The following is a 21,087-nucleotide window of genomic DNA, read 5'->3' on the forward strand; positions in this document are numbered from 1 at the left end:
ATTTTTTGGGGGGTTTTTTTATTCGGCTCTTTCCCCCCCCCCTACCCCCTAGTGACGGCCCTGGAACCGCACTCCCAGTTAAAAAGTCTCGCCACGGAGAGCAACAGGCAAACGGTGCAAATATTCAATCATTATAATGATTGAATATTTGCACTGCATGATGATATGCTGAAATGTAGCTGGCAGCACTGAAAAATCATACCCACTCAGGCCGTTAGGTACACACATTCACACTTCTGGCACAACCCATTCGGTAGTAAATTGCCCGTGGCGATAGACCGGAGTTGTGCTCGGTTAGAAAGAAAGACCTCCTCAATTTCTCCCCCCCCCCCGACTACGGCGGTCTTGGGCCCGAGGGACAGTTACACATCATTCAAGTGACCCTCATCAAAATTTCCAGACTTTCTAGATCACTCAAGTGACCCGCGACATATTGAAAGGTCATTGAGTGATCCACGATACTGACTTTTCGCGCAGGTCGTTTGTGCTGAGCATTTTCATAGTGGTGTCGCTTTTGGTGCAACACTACAATTTTCTTCCAATTCACGAGCAGGCAGGCTTTTGGCAACAAATCGGGAGGATTTGCAGTTGAATTGACAGAGATAAATCTCAAAAATTGTTAAACATAGGCAATGATGGGGAAAGAAAGGTTTCAGGGAAGCTGGTCATTCTTTCTCATCAGCCAACCTTTCCCTGTGATTTTAGCTGTAGTTGGCAGCTTTGCGCCCTTTTGGCACTATTTTTGACGATAGTCAGTGACATCCCGTATTTTTTTGTATTTGTCTCGCAAAAATATGGTCAGCATATCAAGATAAAGTATAATTCCCTCAATTACGGACACGGTGAGACAAAAAAAAAACATCCTTAAAAGAGGAATGACCGTAAAAAAATAGAAAAAAAATGGTTCTTATTGAATACTTCAAAACAAAACTTGATTATGATTAATAGCCGTAAAATAGGGGGTGGGGTTGACCATCGAGAAGAAATATATTTCTCCTCTAAGGGGGTGACCGTTAAGAGGGGTTTCGCTGTATTTTGATTGACTTCGTAGTTTTGTTTTGGTCCTTCAGATAGGCCACGCCTTCTTCCCGTACGTCACGGATCGGCCGATCAATCAAATGCTCCGGACGCTTCCCTACGGTCTAGGATTGGGATCAGTTCCCCCTGCGGAGAGCAGCTGGCTGATCCTGATGTACCCACTTAATGCGGAAACAAAGTCGGTCGTAAAATCCGTTCAATAAGTCGCGAATGTTTTGAATTAGGTCGTCGGTCGTTCTGACGATGAGCAGACTGAAAAGTAACACTCATTACGATGGAAAAATCGCCGGTTTGTACGATCTAGGTGATACGTTGGGCCGCGGCCATTTTGCCGTTGTCAAACTTGCCAAGCACGTCTTCACTGGTGAACAAGTTGCGGTCAAAGTGATCGACAAAGCCAAGTTGGACGATGTGTCGAGGGCACATCTATTCCAGGAAGTGCGATGCATGAAACTGGTGCAGCACCCGAACGTGGTGAGGCTGTACGACGTCATCGACACCCAGACTAAACTGTACCTGATACTCGAGCTCGGCGATGGAGGTGATATGTACGATTATATCATCAAGCACGAGAACGGTGTGGACGAAGAAACGGCTAAAAAGTACTTCAGGCAGATCGTGCACGCCATCTCCTACTGCCACAAACTACACGTAGTGCACAGGGACCTGAAGCCCGAGAACGTCGTGTTCTTCGAGAAGCTCGGGATGGTCAAGTTGACCGACTTCGGGTTCAGCAACAAGTTTTGCCCCGGTCAGAAGCTGGAGACGTCCTGTGGTTCGCTGGCTTACTCAGCCCCAGAGATATTGCTCGGCGATTCCTACGATGCTCCAAAAGTCGGTGAGAGTCATTTAAGCTGCCCCACTCTTGTTGTTGTTTTTCGGTGATATTTTGGGGTTCCCCAGTTAGCTGAAAGTACCTTATAAATTTCTGTTTTCTCTCGAAAGTCATAACACCCAAATCTCATCACGAGACCCCTTATGCACTTGAAGCCCCTCCCCCCCCAACCACCAGGGCCATGCATTAAGATTGCACTGTTTGTAAGCAGGGCTCCAACTAAATGCTCAGCCAGCTGGAGCATGCACACATTATTTTTGTTGCCCGCCCTGTAATGTTAAACCAGGTATTAGACCTGGTTTCCCTTAGTTGTGATCCTGCATATATCGGGAGGAAGCCAAACAAGATGTAGGTCAGCCCAAATTTTGCATTGCCATGTACAGAAGAAGTCTTATTATGACAGCTCACAATTACGGGAAAAATTATGAACTTTTGGTTGTAAGCGAATGTTTTTTTTGTAATATTAGCTCTATGACAACCACCTGCAGGGCTGGATCTTGAATCCTGTAAAATACAGGGCAGCAGAAGGCGCCAATTGAATTTTCAGCTGATTTTTTTAGGGTGCCAACTGGAGGAAGGGGGGGGTTCAGTGCACCAAGAGAAAAGAAGGGGCAATATTTTATCAACAAAATATTATTATTCACTTATACTTTATGCTTGAAAAATGTCCAGAACTGATCCTGATCACTTGTTATATTCAGATTCTGTTATAATGCATTATTATATAATGTGTTATAACATATTTTTAATATGTATCCATTCAAAAGCACAATAGTTTTGTTTAAGCATTTGTTTCTATGTTGAAGGAATCATACGTGGACCAATTTTTGTGTAGAAAATCCTAAAGTCTTTACAACATATCTCTATAGCTGGGGGGGGGGGGGGGCTGCATAGAGATCTGAAGCCCAAAACGTCATATTTCTGGGAAGCTCGGGCAAGTTTTGCTCCAGCCCAAAAGTGTTGTAGATGTTCCTCAGTTTACTCAGCCCCAGAGATATTGCTCGAGATTCCTACAATGTTCCCAAAGTCTGTGAGAGTCATTTGAGCTATTCCATCCTTGTTGTTGTTGTTATTTCGTTTCCATTGTGTTGCATGACTGTCATTATTTCCTTGCGCTATTTTTAAGCTTGAAATGATCAAGAATTTTGAAGCTCTCCTCTTTTTTTTGTCTAATTGTCCTAACCCAGAGAATCTAAATAAATAGCTGTGTAAATATCATGATGGAGCCAAACCAGATGTAGGTCAGCCCTAATTTTGCATTGCTGTATATATTCTTTCATAAGCTCAGTAGTTTTTCTCAAATATGTGTTCCTATAATGGGGGAGGGGGGTGCACTTATAGGCAGGCCTATATCGGGGTCAGATTTGGCAAAAATATCAAACCCAACTTTTAAGCCAACTAACACCTTCTACATCCGAGGTGCATAACCTCTGACCTGGCCCATGGGTCAAATGGGGTCCCACAAAGCATAAGCACAGGTATCTGGAAGGGGGCTAATATATATTTAGATATATATTATAGATACACATATATAGTATATTATAGATATAATATATTTTGTGAGGAGGCTGAGCCAGCATTTACAATGGAAGGCCTCCGCGCAAAACGCATGACATCACTAAAGAACTTATTTCACCTATAGCCATTGGATATACAGTAAAAAAAGGAAATATATTGCATGTGTCAGCCTGCTATATCCAATGACTACAGGTGAAATACCTTCTTCAGTGACATCGCAAGCTTCAGGCTGGTGCGTTTTGCAATAGGTGGTGTTGGCTGAGCCCTCCAGTAATTGATGAAATCACAACACAACATATCCCTCCGAGCTTGAGTCACTCTAGGCCTATATGGGACAATTAGCAACTTCCAATGCTTTTTTCGTAGTGGTACCTTTGTCAGAAAGAGGGTTTCAGAACACCTGATAAACAAGTCAAAGGTCAATAAATATTGTCACCTTGGCGACTAGAATCTATTTCAGATGGTTTGATTTCTATTCAAAACAGCCATGGGAATAAGCTTTAAGAAAAAAAATTGACAGCATCTTTAACAAAAAAATCCAAGAATGTAATTGCTATGGGTTGGAGATTTCTGCCCTATGGGTATCATTCAAATATAAAAGGTGATTCAGAAAAACATCAGTAAATTGAAAGGGCAGTTCAGGCATATAATAACAATCAAAAGTCACATAGAATCATGGCTGTTCAAATACCATCCGGAGCTGCTATAGGGACAGGGTTTAAGCTACGATTGCATTTTTTGCAAAATATGAAAGAAGTGGTAGCCACTTACGCAAAAATGTGTACAGGAGGTACCAAACGAGTGTAGACATCCAACCATCAATCATTAGCATTGTAGCATTTTGTTAAAGATTTTCCCCCATTTTCGCTTTTTTGCTAAAGTAATTTTTTATTTATCTTAAACCTGGTATAGGCAGTTGTTGCATCACATACTTTTAAAGCAACCCCCAAACTCAACAAGCATGAAGTCGCAATTCTGACAACATAAATATGTTAGAGGCAATCCTTACACTCAGCACACACATCGCTGCATGTACCGATTCTGATTCGTTACAAATTTTGCATGCTCATTACCACTATTTAATGCCACTACCCAAGGGCATGGCGAGGGGGGGGGGAACTTGGGGGTCTGGTTCTCCCCCCCCCCCCCCCCCCGAAATGTCAGAAAATGACCCAAAAAAGGAAAAAAGATGGCCAAATCCATTGTTCTGTCACTTTGGCCCCCCGAAATGAAAGTGGTCCCCCCCCTGAACGAAATTTCTGGCTACGCCCCTGCCACTACCGTACATGCACCTCGTGCACATTTCTCGGTGGAATTTCTGACGAATCGGTACATGCCAGAATGTATTCTGAGTGCGTGGCCCCTAACACATTTATGTTTTCAGAATTTCGACTTCATGCTTGCTGAGTTTAGAATCGCTTTAAAAATATGTGATGCAACAACTTATAGATGCTCCGGATAACATTTGTGCACCTATTTGATTTTTGAATGCCTGAATTGCCCTTTCAGTTTGGATGTGAGTAGTCAGAATGTCAGCTTTTACCAAAAGAACTTTTCTTTCTTCATTTCATTTCTCAGCACTGTAGAAGTAACCTCAGTGTTTTAAAACTTGTCAGTGATATAATCACACTACATGATCACCTCTTCCTCCTAACCAGATCATAGCCTGCCGCTGTGTTTCAATGAAGAGATGTAAGTAGGTTGTCAGAGAAGCCTGGACTATTCTGGAAAATATGCTTGTATATGTTGTGAACCTAGCATGAAGGTTGTTTCTACGTAATGCTTGTTATAGTGCTGCCATCAATTTTCCAAACTATGAGTGAAGTGTAATGGTTGAATAATTGCACCGTTGTAGGCATGTTGCTCTCTATGACAAGTCATTTTTAATGGTGAGATTAGCTTGCATTCGTGCCTCAAAGTTGGGAACACCAAATGATCACCAAAACTGTTGATAATGCTGTTGATATTGTCACTTTCTCTGTAAGACACAAAAGTATAATATTGTAAACTTCTTTACAAAGGCAATGCATCTGAATGAATTTCATTAATCAACTAATTAATTACAATTTTTCTCGATGAATAAATACATTAAAGCATGTTTTCTGATGGTATTGCATAAATATAATCTGATCAATAAATTTTAAATTTATGTGAAAAATTCCAATTAATATTATTTTTTAAAATTAGTTTGATGTACTTAGATTTGCAGAAATAGTCGGCCGAATGCCTAAGCAACATTCAACCAAACCGAATATTTGGCAAAAGGGCCGAATAGTAACTGAATATCCATCCATTTCTATAAGAAACCATATATTTAGACCATTCTCAAATCTCTCCCACTTCAACATGCCAGCTTCTTCCTCTTTCTTGCCCGCAAATCTTTTCCACACTTCTTTCGAAATCCCAGGCTGCGGTCTCCGGCCCTTATGTGCCACTGGGTGCACGTGTAATTTTTCTCCCTAGACATTGAATTCAGTCACCCATTTTTGTCAAATGGCTTCGAGTTGATGGCTGTCTTCATGGGGTAAATGATGCTAGTGATTCGAAACTTGCGAGCATGGGGGCAAGGGCACCACTATAAATCTTTGCTAACTTTTCAGACACAATTCTGCCTCTTTTGAGGTAACGGAAGTAAGGGACTTTGCATCAGTCCGGGGTTGTGAGCAGTTCTATCTATCTATAAGGAACTGCAGGTGAGAATCAAGGGAAAGACTAGCCATGGCCAAATATTGGGAAGGCTAATTCCTAATTAATAGATCTATCTATCAAAAGTAGTTTTTCTTAAAGTGGGCAGTATTGCTGGGGGGGGGGGCTGTAGAAACTACTGGTGTAACATAGGATCCTATTGGTTTGCTTGAGTTGGGGGTTGATGAGAGAAAAAAAATTCTGAAGAAAGAGGCGATGGACCTAAAAGTTTGGGGAAGTACGTATAATCTAAAGTAGCCTATATAAACCATGCCTATTATAGTGGTTTAAGTGAAGCTCTTGCAAAGCTGCTTTCAGTGGGTCTAAACTGATATTGTACAGTGACATATCTGGCCAGAGGAATTTGCTATTCACTTCATTGCTTATGTATATATTTTTTTCAGATGTTTGGAGCCTTGGCGTTATTTTGTATATGCTTGTTAGTGGACGAGCTCCTTTCCAGGAGGCAAATGATAGCGAAACATTAACCATGATTATGGATTGCAAATACACAGTTCCAGAGCACATATCATCTGAATGCTGCAGGTATTGTTCACGCTTCTATTATGTTTATGATTGCTTATGTCAAAAAGCTATTGAAACTGTTGCATGCCTGAAGTATTGTGATTATAAACAACATTTCATATGCTGTCTGCATCAGGGTGTTTTTTTTTTAATTGTTATTGCATTTTAGTAGATTGAAATAGCAGTCAAAAAACTCAATACTTTAATTTCTAGTGGAATTGCTGTGCTACAGGGTGAGGCATCAAGATTCCTGTCAATGCTTATAGGTCTGAGTTGTCCTTTTGCAAAATGTGCAACATAATAAATTTATGATTCTGCCAATTTTTTTTTTCAAGCTTCCCCTGTTTTGATATTTGCTTCAGAGTCAATTTTTTCTTCAAATTATGTTGTGCGTGTTTTTTATGTATTAAACATTTGTGTGTACATTGTAAACAATATCTCTTTCTCAGATTAATTGGAGACATGCTAATAAGAGATCCAGATAAACGAGCAACCCTAGAGCAAATCGCCAGAGACCCTTGGTTAAATTCAGGTGACACTATTCAGCCAGCAGACTACCTTCCCTTAGTTTCACGGGAACATTTGTCTGATGAAGATCATGCCCACATAATTCAGAAAATGGTGAATGGCAACATTGCTTCAAAAGAAGAAATCATAGAGTAAGCATAACATCTCGCATTGATATTTATATCATATTGAAGTAATAATGCAGAAAGATATGCTGCATAGCATGCATAGATATGCTGCCGCATTTTCAAATTTTATGGTAATGATTCATTTTAAATGGGCAAAATCTCATGACATAGGGAGGTAATAGCACTGCGAACATTTCTGGTAGCCAATCTTAGTTTTAAAAATCTGACGTGATCTCCCTTGTACCATTAATGGTACAAAATTTCAATTACCTTGCAGCAATTCCTTGAAGGTAATTGAAACTTTCAAGGTAAGAGATTTTCATAAAGTTTGTTGAAAAGAAAATTTTCCATGTTATATAAGAGAGACTAGAGATAGGCAAACTAAAGCCCGCTTAGAGGTTCTATCCAGCCCACAGCGGAGAGCCTATATATATACTATTATTTTGAAATAATAGTATAGAGATTTTTCAATTTCAGTATTTAAAAAAATTCATTTAAGAGGGTGATTCCTTTTTTTGCGTATGGAATGTATAATTGTTAGGATTTAAATATAAATTGATTAAAAAACTTGCATATGCAATAAATATGCATAAAGTTTTTAAAATATACATTTTTTTCACATTTGTAATTGTAAATGATAAACCATTGTCTCATTTCCTATCAAAGTCTTCGAAGTATACAACACATTCTGTCACTTCATTTCAAATCATAAAAATCCCAATTATGAATCAATATCCGAATATGTCTGGCCGCCAAAAGTTTTTTCTCATTTTTTGGCCCACTTTTTTTTTCTAAAAAAGTTTGCTCATCATTGTATAAGTCTTTAAGGGGGCTTTGCGTGGGGGGGGGGAGACAAAGCACATGTACTCAATGTATGTATATATATATATTTGTATATATATCATTTTTAGTGTATTTTCAGAAGCCTGGGGGGCAAGGCCCCCCCCCCCCGACTCCCTAAATGACGGCCTGCTTTAATGAGCTCTGCTCATTTATCATATCTTGTTCATTCCTCTTTCTACAGACTGTATTACTATCTGCTGCGTGATCATGCAGGTATCTGCATCATGGGCGGAGATATGGGGAGTCATGGGGGGGGGGGGCAGCGTGAAAAGTGGAATAAACTAATCGAATGCATATGTGTATACAGTCAAACCTCTCTTTCTCAGAAACTATATCTCGAAAAATGAAAGTTTCCTTGCATTTACTGTACTGAATCAATGCATTTTCACCTCTCTGTCTCGAAGTAATTGCCGAAAAACTCTTTCTCTCAGTGATAGTAAAAAGAAAACACAGAAATTTCTTTTCTTTCATGCAAAAATCTTGCTTTTTCCTGGGAGGTGAAAGAAACTAACAGGAAAGGATTATTAGTATTACAGCCCATTGTGTTCATGGATCTTGTCGGTTCATAGTCTCGTATAGGCAGATACTATGATTGACATGGAGTGGATGTCATGTGGATGGCTTGTTCAGCATGGCAAAAAGTCAGTCAACAGACAATACAAAATTGCTTCAAAAAAGCTGCTGTTTTGGAATCAGTCATCTCATTGTTGAAGGATCAGATCTGCTGGTTCACTTGAATTTCAATGATTCTCAGAACAATGTTGAAAATGAAATTTCAAAACATTGGGACATTACTAAAAATTGCATGAAGCTGGAAATTTCATTTTCCGATTTTGTGAAAATGGGCAAGTTCAGTATAAACTTGCAACACCTTGACTGATACCAGCATCATTGCTGTATATCTGGCTGAGACTCGGGTAACGAAAATACATCAGAAGATGTTCCAGAAGAATTAGGAAAAAGTAACAGTTAAAAATGATTTAGCACATGCTATAAAAATGCTGCACCATTTTCTGGAGCAAACTGAGAAGATAGGATCCAAAATGTTTACAGCTCTTGCTAGTATAGATGGAACTGTAAAGTCTCAAAGAGCAAAAAATATGCATCAATCCAAGCTTACAGATTATTTTAAATAAGGTATTTAAATAGAATTAAATTGAACACACAAAAAATTTGAACGTTTTTAATATATTTGCATCAGAGTTTAAACTAGATAAAAAAATTCCTTTTGCAAAAAAGCGAAAATGGGGAGAAAAGATTTAGCAAAATGCTGCAATGCTAATATTATGATTGATGGTTGGATGTCTACTCGTTCCGTACCTCCTGTACGCATTTTTGCGAAAGTGGCTACCACTTCTTTCGCATTCTAAGATTTTCTTTTGCATTTTGCGAAAAATGTGACCGTAGCTTAAACCCTGATTTGCATACAGTGTGATTGAGCATTGATTGTGTAACTTAACTAAGAATTTCATTAGTATTTAGTAAAATAGTTATAGTACAGTATTTTTTAGTTTTTATAAAATTTTTCCTCATTTTTGGCATTTTTTTTTTTTTCTTACTGAAAACTATTTCTCGAGAACTCTATCTCAAAATTTTTTTCAGTCTCAAGATAGAGAAGTTTGACTGTATATGAATTGACAATCCTCATCATTGTGCCCCCCCCCCCCAGATTTTCAAGTCTATCTCCACTTATGGGCTGCATGTATCATCATGAGGGCCCACTTTTGAACAGTAAAATTCAAGTAACGCTGCTTTCACTTTCATGATACATGACAGTGCTTCTACCGGTACCCGAGTAGCATGGTGGTAAGATGCTCGTCTACCACCGTGAAGGTTGTTGCCAGGGTCCCAGGTTCGAACCCAAGGGAGGATATAGATAAGATATTTTCCCTAACAAACTTGAGGCGACCACCGATAGACAGCGCCTTCACTTCCAACCCATCTCACTAATGGCGGTAAATTGCAATATAGCGATATGGCCAGAGTTGGTGTTTGGTGAGTTAGGTAGTTTTTCTACCACATAGCACTCACACCTAACACTCATAATTGCTCTCTTGCCTCGTGAAAGCCATAATACCATCGCAGAGTCATTCAGTTTTTTTTTTTTTTTACAGTTTTGGACATTCATTGATGTTTGACAAACTTTAAATACAAAAACAATGCCATAACAGGAAAAATGTCCAACGAGGTAGCTGATGAAAAGATGCCCATAGCAAATGTAGATCTCATATATTTAAAAAATATAGCAACCTAATTAAAATGCAATTACAAACTATATATAAATGATAAAATATTATACAATTCCCATAAAGAATACTTATGGTTGTCTTATTCTAAGTATGGATAGCTTCTCGATTTACCCCAACATGTTTTTAAACGTGTCAATTGTGTTAGCATTTACTACCTCTGAGGGTAAGCTATTTCATTTATTCACAACCCTATTAGAGAAAAATTCCCTGCGACACCATAACCTTGCATTGTCCCTTACCGATCGATTCTGGTGTCCCCTTGTAAAAGCAGCCGATTCACAGTGTACTAATAATTCATGGTCCATCCTAGCCATCTCGGTGAAAATTTTGAACACTTCGTTCATATCTCCCCGACACCTGCGTTCATCCAATGTAAACATATTCAAAACCTGAAATCTCTCTTCATAACTCAAGTCCTGTGTGCTTAGGACACTCGTAACTCTTCTCTGCACTACTTCAACCAAGTCTATGTCCCTCTGTAGGTATGGTCTCCAAAACCTTACAGCCAGTCCAGGATGAACTAAACCTCGGAAAAGCAAAAGAATGACTTTAGGAGAACACGAAGAGAACTTTTGAAATTAAACCAAACATTCTGTTTGATTTTTTGACCACCGCCGAACAATGTTCAGAAAACCTAAGCTGCTCGTCAATGAGAATTCCCAAATCGGTAACCCTAGTTCCATCCGGGATAGTGACACCATTCAACTCGTAGGAGAACTGTCAATTATTGGAACCAAAATGAGCTACCATGCACTTGTCAATGCTAAACATCATGCTCCAATCCTGTTTAAGTTGGTCTGGAGTAATTCCCTTTGCTTTTATTCCCGACAACCCCCCACCCCATTAGCTTCACATCATCTGCAAATTTGCTAACAATCCATTGATACCCTGATCAAGTTTATCGATAAAAAGTGAAAAAGTATGGGGCCAAGAACACTTCCTTGAGGAACTCCACTTGTGATGCCTGTCCAACCAAAAAATTCCCCATTCACCATAACTTCTATCCAATTCAGCAAGTTGCCCCAATCCCAATCTCGTGTAAAAATGCTTCAAGAGTTCACTATGTTGGACCTGATCTAATGCCTTCTGGAAATCAAGGTAAACAACATCTACAGTTTTGCCCTTACCCAAATTTTCGTCACATGATCATAGAAGCAAAGGAGGTTGGTCACACATGACTTCCCCATCCCGAACCCATGCTGATTATCTGACAATACATTATTCTCGTCTATCCACTTCACCAACTACCTTTTGATAATGATTTCAAAAATTTTCAAGAGGGAACTCATCAAACTCACTGGACTATAATTGGACACAGCTTCCCTAATACCCTTTTTAAATTTTGGAACAACATTAGCAAGATAGCATTGGAACAAGCATTAAAGATAAAGTCGGACAAAGTTAAGGTAATCTACCTATCCTTTAAATCTAGTTCTGTTCTGCTTCAAATGTAAGCAAAATTTGGTGCCTAATTGATCAAACGGCTCCAGAGATAGTTGAGTATTCCTCTAAATTTGTTGCATGAAAATATTGCACTTTCCTACTTATATTTTTGAATATATATATGTATATATAGGGTAGATTTACACAAGAGTTTGTTAGTTGCTCACTGATAATTTGCCTTTGGCATTTCACCCAGTATGTTGCACAATGTCTTAAAATGATAGCATATGATCTATACAATACTTTCTAGAATCGTTTATGGGATGAGCCAATGCTCATAGGTTCGTTTTTTTCCCCATGATCAATAGTCAATCCTTGTATATGTGAGATAGTGGTTTTTCATGGAACATTTTTGATCCTAGCAAAAATAAATGATATAGCACTGTGATCATTGGCGTACACAAAGGGGGTTTTGGGATTCTAACCCCTTCAAGCCGAGATTATAATGTTATTTTGCAGGAAAAAACGTAACCCCCCTCCCCCTGAGAAAATGCTGCGTACACCTATGACTGTGATAGTTTACTAGTTTACATTCTGTCACACAGGAAAGCATAATGTCTTAACATGAAAGGGGTGGTTTTTTTTTGACAAATTTTATAAGCCTATATGGGATACGTTTAAGTGGAATTTCCACCTTTTTGAATGAGATTACATTTCTTTTTTTATTCTACTCTTTTAGGGAAGCAAACTTTTGTAGCGGTGACCAAGATGCCTGCAGTTTTTCATGCTATGATGATTGGCTGTTCAGATTTTAAAAGAGATCAAAGTCATATTTTAGGAAGAGTTCTGTGGAGAGAAATCTTCAGTGAACTTTGAAACTATTTTGTGGTTTTTCTGTCGATGAACAAACTCTTTTTATAGAATACACACCTCAGGGCACTCTTAATCAATAATACTGGTTACTCTTCAACCCTTTAATTGCTCCGTTTGTTTGTTAGTATTGTAGGAAATAGTGCCATTATATTTTTATTAATTTTATTTATTGATTTGCAATAGATATATTTATGCTTATATTAACCTTTTTTTTTTTTTTTTGGCAGATCATTGGACAGGAATGAATATAATCACATCACTGCTACATATTTCTTGCTAGCTGAAAGGAAGTTACGTGCACAGCGTCAAGAAAGAGCCATGATGATAAACAGTCGGACATCCAGAGCAGATTTATCACCTATTGCAGTCACGCCTGGGTAGATGGAGCTATTTTTCTTGCATTATTTCATTATTGAATGATTAATTTTATTTCAAGTGTGATTTCAATCTTTTAAATATCATGTTTTTATATGATTGACTATTAAGTTTTAAAAAAAAATTAAAAAATTATATTCTTGAAAAATAAATAATCATGCCTGTTTTTTGCATGAACTTATTTAGTTGGAAATATTATGGCCAGTATCTAATGTCCAGGGCACTTTGCACATTGGCCAGTTCATGAATTCATGAAATTGCCACTTTTTAAAGTGCCCAGACTTGAGGCATTGCCTGTAATATAGTGGAATGATACTTTGGTTTGTATATTTCTGCTTTGATACCTCTCTGTATATCCTTGTTAACCCATGTGCTGCATTATTCATATTTTATAGTTTCATACAGTGCATTCTTTAATTGGTATGTTTTGCTTTGAGATTTCATGCCTGTCCCATATTTCTAACAACAAAAATATACAGGGACCACCTGAAGCCAGACTCCTCGGAAGCTAGATTCTGGATTATGGATCCTCTTTTGTTTATTTCCCAAGTTTTCATATTTAAAGCAGTAAAATATACCTGTTTGAGCACTTTGATTCATATTTTCCTTTGAAAAAAAAATTAGAAGGCAATATATATGATGTATATATATTGTGTATTGTAACATAATAAAAATTAAAATCATAATTTCAAATTTACATACCGTTACTAGTTATCCATAGAAAAAAAAATTCTTTATTCTTTAAAAAAAAAAAAATTTGCAGTCGTTGCTTGGATCCTAAAAAATTGTTTTTGTTTTTTTTTCTAAAGATTGTAAAAGGTCGATTTTCCACATAATATTCATACAGTTGTTTCACATTCTAGCTTTTCAAAAGTTCAATTTTTTCACATATACAGATTTACAACATTGTTTTCTGTTACTTGTACCTGCCACATTATTTGACATTTGCAGTATATTTAAAAATTCACTTATAGATAATCTCGAGAAAAAAATGAATTAAAAAAATAGAGGGCTGGACAAGTATTAAAACACTGAGGTTACTTCTACAGTGGTGAGAAATGAAATGAAGAAAGAAAAGTTCTTTTGATAAAAGCTGACTTTCCGACTAATCACATCCATTGAGACACACAGTTACCATTGTTTTTTCCTAGAAGCCCGAAAATTGCAAAAAACATCAAAAGTTCCCAGTTGAACATTTTTTTTTCCCGAAGTGTTCGGATTATGGAGTCAAGGATTATAGTCGAGTACACTTATAGCATACTCCAGGTATAACATATACTGTGGATATAAAATACAGTTTTGTAATATCCGACTATTGGTCCATTCACTTTCATGTATTTTTACCTCTGTTATTGCATACCCCCACTTAATATATATACATATGGTGAATATAACATACCAAACACACTCTCTTAGCCTCGAAAATAATTTGTATATAACATACTGCAAACAAAAACCTGAAAAAAGTGGACCTATAAACTTGACTACTCATTTGTGCAATATTTCTTGCATTCAAATGCTATCTTATTGTTTTTTGTTTGGTTTTTTAAAGAAAATAATAAGAGAAAATTTATTGTCGAAATAATTACATCAAGTGTAATAATTACATTAGCACTGTAATGATCTACAGCTGAAAGAAAATACTAGCTGTTAGTAACAAATATAACTATTCTAACAATAAAATTTTGTGTTCTTTAAAAATATTTTGTCTTTCTGTGCATTTCTGTGAAAACTGCATGGAATGTGCTTCTCAAATTATTGAATGTTTATTTGGGATAACTTGGTGGATGGCAGTGATAAACGATTGTTGTGATCTGTAAAAGCAGAATTTTACAGTGTTTTAAAAAGTATCAAATATATTGAAAGACTATGCAAAAGCATTTTGATTGATGTTAAATAAAATTCATGAACATTTGTTGCTTTTTTTTCAATTAATTGTATAAATGCTGACAACATTTAATAAAAACCAGTTGCTGAAAACATTGAATGAATGAGTGAACTCAAATAATAACAGTGAAATCAGTTACATTAAGAAAAAATGTATATTCTATACATCCTGTATGTACTGTATACACCAATAAATTTTCAAAATTCCTCAGGAGATATCAACCAAAAGCTATATTCATTCTAAATTAAATTTAATTATGTGCTGCATAAGCTCTATTTTGTCCAATCTCAATAATGCACCATATACATACAACTGCAATATAAGCTAATTTCAAGACCTTGCTTATAAATACATTTTTTGAAGCACCAAGGGGGTTATTTTATATGCTATAAGCGAACTCAACCGTATTTACCATGATTTATAACACAGCCCTGATATATTTCATGGTACAAATCAGATATCCATATTGGTTCTTTCTTAATCTTGTCCTAATGCATGGTAGTTATTTTTTTAAATAATATGTCACTAACAAAGATTTAAATAACATAGTTATTTTTAACTTGCTAATCGTTATATGAAACTTACATGACATTTATCAAACATTTATAGTGTTTTGTCTGCTGCACCATCCCCAGCTCAGGAGAAACCAAATGCTTCAGTGGAAGGTCTCTTGTCTCCATGCCTTCTGTCCAAGCCGTTGGATGTCCATTCTTTTGGATCACAGCTAGTTCCACCAAGCCATGCACCGATTGCTCAGACATTTCTTTCAAGTGCCATGCCTATGATGCCCCTCCAGAGAAAATGCAGCATTGTGAAAGAAGAAGAAGATAATTGTAGCACCACCAGTGTAACATCTTCACCCACAAAATCTCCAATAATTGAAAGCCGTAATTTTCAAGAGCTGCTGAACCGTTCTAATAATCCTGTAAAAGCAGAAAGCACAATTCAAAAGACAGTCACTGCTAGCAGCACACGTCCACCGACTTCCCTTCCGGTTTCAGTGAGCATCAGTGCTCATCCAGTATCAAACGTCCACGCTAATGCGATGAGTAAACCCCTTTTCCTAACTTCTGGCTTGACGTGTCAGAGGCTCAAATCGCAACAGGCCCTGACTAGAAGGCTTCATTCCGTACAGAGTTCCCCTCAACTTCCCCTCAAAGAGGTCAATGAAGAAAAAGAAGACAAGCCGGTCTTGTGCAAGAATGGCATGCCAAAGAGAAAACTTTACAATGTGAGAAGTGTTCAAACAACTGCTGTTTCTCACATAATGTTGAAGATGATGGAGCATTGCAAAACTGAGAAATCAAGGACTTCAAGCTGCGATGACCTTGATTTGAAGACTGATGGCAAAGACTGCTCAGTAGAGAGAACATTTACGAATCCTCCAAATCAGGTTAGAAGTAGCAAAGGTATCAGAGACACGAGCATCTTCAGTGCAATAAGAAATACTCAGATTAAATTGGGGTTGAAGACTTCCAGTCAGGATAGTGCAAAAATTGCTCGAAAACGAGAAGCTTACAAGCCTCCTAAAAATGTTCAATATAGTAACTCTCCTTTTGCAGAAGCTGGTAGCAGTGACAGTCTAGATATACTGTCTGATAACCAGCCACGCTTAGTCAATTCAATGAGCTGTGGCAATCTTTCAAGTGATTTCACAGTATTTACTCCCGTTGAAAAACAAGTTGGACGTTCTGACAGCATTTCTCTAACAGAAATACCACAAGTTGTGGAAACTGTAGTAATAGTAGAAAGCATTGACGACACATCTCAGCCTGATGCTGCTGCTGAATCTACCTCGAAAACTGCTTGTGCCATCGGTAACAGCGTGAGCCTGAGTACAGGTCTTAGTACCCTGCAAAAGCAAAGGTTGAATCTCAAAGACAACAACATGTATGGTTCGCAGTCTTGCGGGAAAGATGAAAAGGCTGCAAGCTCAATAACGCTAGGTAAATTGGTACAATCAGGAAGAACGGGTAGTAAGCAGCAGTTGGACATCAACCAGAACGGCTGGAAAAAATCTGAAAACCGACGGAGAAGCATGTCAGGAAGTGGTAAGAACAGTGGACAACAAGCTGTGGTAGATATGAAGCTGGCTTCCAAGTGTTGTACTCTTTGTTAACCTGCGTCTTAGGTGTAGAGGTCTGTTTAACTTCTTTTTAAGTTTGACTAATTATTCGAATTCGAAAGATTAAGTTTTATCAGAGTAATATATATATACATACATATATATGTATACAAAAAAAAAGTATAAATAGGTTTATTTATTGTTGATGATATACTTACATGATTTGTTGGTGCATGTGTGTGTGCTTGTCTGTTTGTATGTTGTGTAGTAGGTTTTAAAAAAAAGAAATTTTGAAACTTTTATTTATTTTAAAATGTTTGACAATTTCAATTCCCTTTTCATTTCAATCTTTCATTTTGCATCTAAATGTAGATCATCAAATTTATTAAATTGTCTATATGTGTGCTGAAGACATGTCTGTATTTTCAAAGATACTTCTAATAGAACTTACTGTGCATCTCTGAAGGAGAAAAAATACACACACACAGGCAAATTTACTTGTGCTAAATTTTATTTGCACAATGTTGTGGCCAAATTGAATATGATGAGAATATACATACACACAAGATTAACGTAAAGCTTTATGAGCTGAAGGGAAAAATGTAGAAAAAGGGGATGTGTTAAAAGCTTCTGGGGGGGGGGAGACTTTCCTCTGAGTTTAAAGCTAATTTTTATGATTGTTGTTGTGCAGTGTTGCATAATGACTTTATTAAGTATAGCCAAAGAAGTTGAAAGATATTGTCTTGTGATTTCTGCAGTTCCAAAGTTTTTCCTTTCCTGAAAAATTCACTATTGATAATAATAATTATGGAAGTATTAATTATTCAATCATGTGATAATTTTTATTACACTAGTTATTTTGTATTCAAAAATGCAACCTAGACCCATAGTTTGTGGCCTGTTTGGAATGGTTTTTTTTTTCTCTCATGCTTTTCATCAATTTGGTACACTAACCACTCAAAGTGTAGCTTTCTACAGCAGTCATATTTAGTCAAATTGCTTTTACATTACCTTATTTCCTCCAATGGAAGTAGTATATGTATTCGTAATGTGGGAAAGGACTGCGCTGGTCTCAAACTTGCAAAATGTCTCTTGATGCATTAGCTATGTTTTTGCTACATACTGCAAACCTAACTTACTACTCTGTAAAGTATTTCTAATAGCTGTATGTGTGTGAGAGAGGTGATGATATACATATTATATGAGACACATTGAGGTTAATATGCCATGATCTGATCGTGAGGACTGTCATGTGTATTTAGGCAGAATTGGGGATGTTATTGGACACATATTTGGAAAGTGTGGCATTATTCTGTGATTGTACAATTTTTCATATTTAAAAAAAGAAATTCTATACAGCCAATCATGTCTGTACAATCCAACTACACTATCTGTTTTTTTTTTCACATCTGATCAAACGTTGTTTCCAAGAGAACATTTCTAACATGTAGTTGCGCCGTTTTCAAATGCAATAGAAACAATTTCCTAAACCAACAAACTTATACACTAAAAACACAAACTGAAATATTCAAACAGCTAATGAGAAAGATCAATCCCGATTTTAAATTTCTGAGATTTTCATAAAAACTATTGCAGAAATTTGAAATGGAATAGTGAAAAATTTCTCCAATTTAAATATGCATTTCTCAATAGCAAATCTGCATCATGCATATCAATTATTGTAAAACAGCTATAAAATATTTGAACAATCAAGTATCAAAAGTAAAGATTGTTAGGGAATTATGTTCAGGTACATTTTTACAGCATTGTTGGTCAACAATTTTTTTTCACATGTTTTTATAATATTTATTATTTACTCATATTTTACTAGTCGGAAAAATATAGCATTATGTTCCCTACACACACACACTAAAGGATCAGCAAAAAAATTAGATTTAAATCATCTTTGGATGGGGAGGGATAAAAAAAATGAATACACATATTGAGCTATATTTCAACCTTGGCCTCCAGGGTATACAGTTTGGTGCACTACCACCTCCACCTATGCTGTTTCAAATGAAAGACTGCTGCTTGAACCTGCTACCTATTAAAAAGTTTACACTTTTAGTAAAGCACTCCATGGAAACTTTGCCTTTTTGGGATGTATTACTATTTTTGTCATTCATTATACTATTAATCATGGCACGTTAATTTTTTCCTTGTGTGAATTTAAGTACAGTAGTCTTGAAAGTTTGAATTTTCAGATAATCAGAGGCACTGAAAATGTTGAAATTTCCTTCTTGAGGCCCTCTTTTTTTCTCTCCAAGAACTCAACTTCTTTATTTTTTCAGGAATACTACATTAGTACGTACATATTATACAATAATTTTCAGTTTGAGAGGGACTAGGCCCTATGATGGGTAACTGGTGTAATAACATATTAAACTTCTTTGAATGGACATAGATCATTTTAATTTTTGGGATTTTGCTAAGAAAGAGGAGGAAATTTGATAATTTTCTTCATAATGGTGGACAATGGTATTGTCCTATAACTACTTACATAAAATAATTTGAAAGGCAGTTTTTTGCTCTCAGCATTGTTCATCATCAATCCCATCCCCAAATCTTCTCAATCACTCTCTCATCTTTGCACCCTTTTCACATTCTTCATTTTTCCAAACACATCGTATGGCATCTACATCTTATTCAAGAATTAAAAATACAGTAGGTATGCTAGTATTGCTTTTGCTTGTCTTTTCATTCAAGTAAAACCAACATTTAAAGCAGTTTTTTGTTTTTCGTATAATTCAAGTTTTTCAATAATCCAAGGTTGCTTCAGTCCCATCCACCTCGGATTATCGAGACTCTAATGTAAGCAGTGTTTATATGTCCCTGGCATTAAGCAAGTTATTCCATTGGGAACCATTGCAGTATTCATAACGAAGCCCTGCAAGGACAGAATGAACAACAGATCATACAATATTACCATACTGGTAATTATTAACATTAGAAGCAACATGAATAAAGCTTTTCACTGAAAAAAAATTGTACAATGGCAGCATAGTAGTGCACTTCCGAAATGTGTTTATTGGACATCTTTATTCAGTTGATTTGTTATAGATCCCTTTGTTAGTCTTTTACCTGAGAAAAATTATTTAAAAGAACATCTTTGTTGTGTGTGTGTGTGTGTATATATATATATGGCCATACAAAGTGCAGTAGAAATTTGCATTTTTTTCTTCAGTATTTTTAGTCTTCAAATTTTGAGTTTTAATGAAAGAAACATCACTTTCTAACATTTTTGTGATGGAATTTTTCTTACACAGAGATGAACAGACAAAAACAAAATGTTTGTTATAAAGATAAATTTATGGAAAGCAAAGAAAAATGTAATGTGAATAGATAGAACTCATAGAAAAATTTCTTTCCAACTCAATTTTATGATGAAATCAAATATTTTGTTCTTTGTATCTGTATATTCATCAAAGATAATGCCTACATCCATCTTTAAATTTGATCCATTGCTGAGGAAAGTCAGTGATTCTTGTCACATCTTTGTTTTGTTAACTCTTTGAAATACTCTTTATGCCATTCATAAACTAACATTTTTAAGATTTCTGAATTATACAATCAGTTTTTCCTGAAAAAAAAATCTGAATTTTTAAATGAAAGATATATATATATATATATGAAAAATGTTTTTTATATTTCACTCAAAATCACCTTCAATATGTTTTTTAAATTTGTCTCCAGTGTGTTCCTTCAAGAGTGTTTAATAACATCAGTATATTTCGCATTATCTACTCTCTGAAAGTGTTAATGAAGTTGATGTGAAGCTAATTTTTACATAGTGCACAAAAGTGTTGTGCAAAAAAAAAAACACTTTGCAGGTTGAAACTAACTGAATTTTATTTATCAACTAATCAATTATAATATTTTGCCTGTATAACTATTTATACAGACATCCCTCGCTTTGCACGATTAATCTATTAGGCAAAATCATGTGAACTGAGTTGGATATAATATGGGTAAGGATGTTGGATTTTCCTTCAAATACAAAGGTCACAACAGGCAAATTGTGCCCACCAAGGTGCTTGCAAAAAGATGGCCATAAAAAATATATTTGAATGTGAATAAAATATAGCAACTCAATATAAGAGCATATATCATAAAAAAAAACTAATAATTAATAATATATAATACACTGCCCATAAAAAAAAGATTGTCTTAATCTA

At 36.3% G+C, this 21,087-nt stretch overlaps 1 protein-coding gene across 1 annotated transcript; it reads left to right on the plus strand.

The window, feature by feature from the left end:
* The first annotated feature begins 1,150 nt into the window (after positions 1 to 1,150).
* LOC149070468 (uncharacterized) lies at positions 1,151 to 17,094 on the plus strand. Its single transcript, XM_089249135.1, has 5 exons — positions 1,151 to 1,876; positions 6,481 to 6,622; positions 7,051 to 7,260; positions 12,812 to 12,961; positions 15,457 to 17,094. The coding sequence occupies exons 1-5, from the start codon at positions 1,282 to 1,284 to the stop codon at positions 16,964 to 16,966; spliced, it is 2,607 nt and encodes an 868-aa protein (XP_089105261.1). The 5' UTR covers positions 1,151 to 1,281; the 3' UTR covers positions 16,967 to 17,094.
* The last annotated feature ends 3,993 nt before the right edge of the window (positions 17,095 to 21,087 follow it).

Source organism: Pholcus phalangioides, unplaced genomic scaffold (genome assembly GCF_987345545.1).
Source record: "Pholcus phalangioides strain wild (caught in Gottingen) unplaced genomic scaffold, Ppha-v1.0 ptg000021l_1, whole genome shotgun sequence".
NCBI classification, from domain to species: Eukaryota; Metazoa; Arthropoda; class Arachnida; order Araneae; family Pholcidae; genus Pholcus; species Pholcus phalangioides.

Bases quoted from the DNA above. Each gene is read 5' to 3' on its own strand.
- LOC149070468 (XM_089249135.1), top strand. From the start codon at position 1,282: ATGAGCAGACTGAAAAGTAACACTCATTACGATGGAAAAATCGCCGGT. The intron at 1,877-6,480 runs GTGAGAGTCATT...TATTTTTTTCAG, and splicing joins CTACGATGCTCCAAAAGTCG to ATGTTTGGAGCCTTGGCGTT. The intron at 6,623-7,050 runs GTATTGTTCACG...TCTCTTTCTCAG, and splicing joins ATATCATCTGAATGCTGCAG to ATTAATTGGAGACATGCTAA.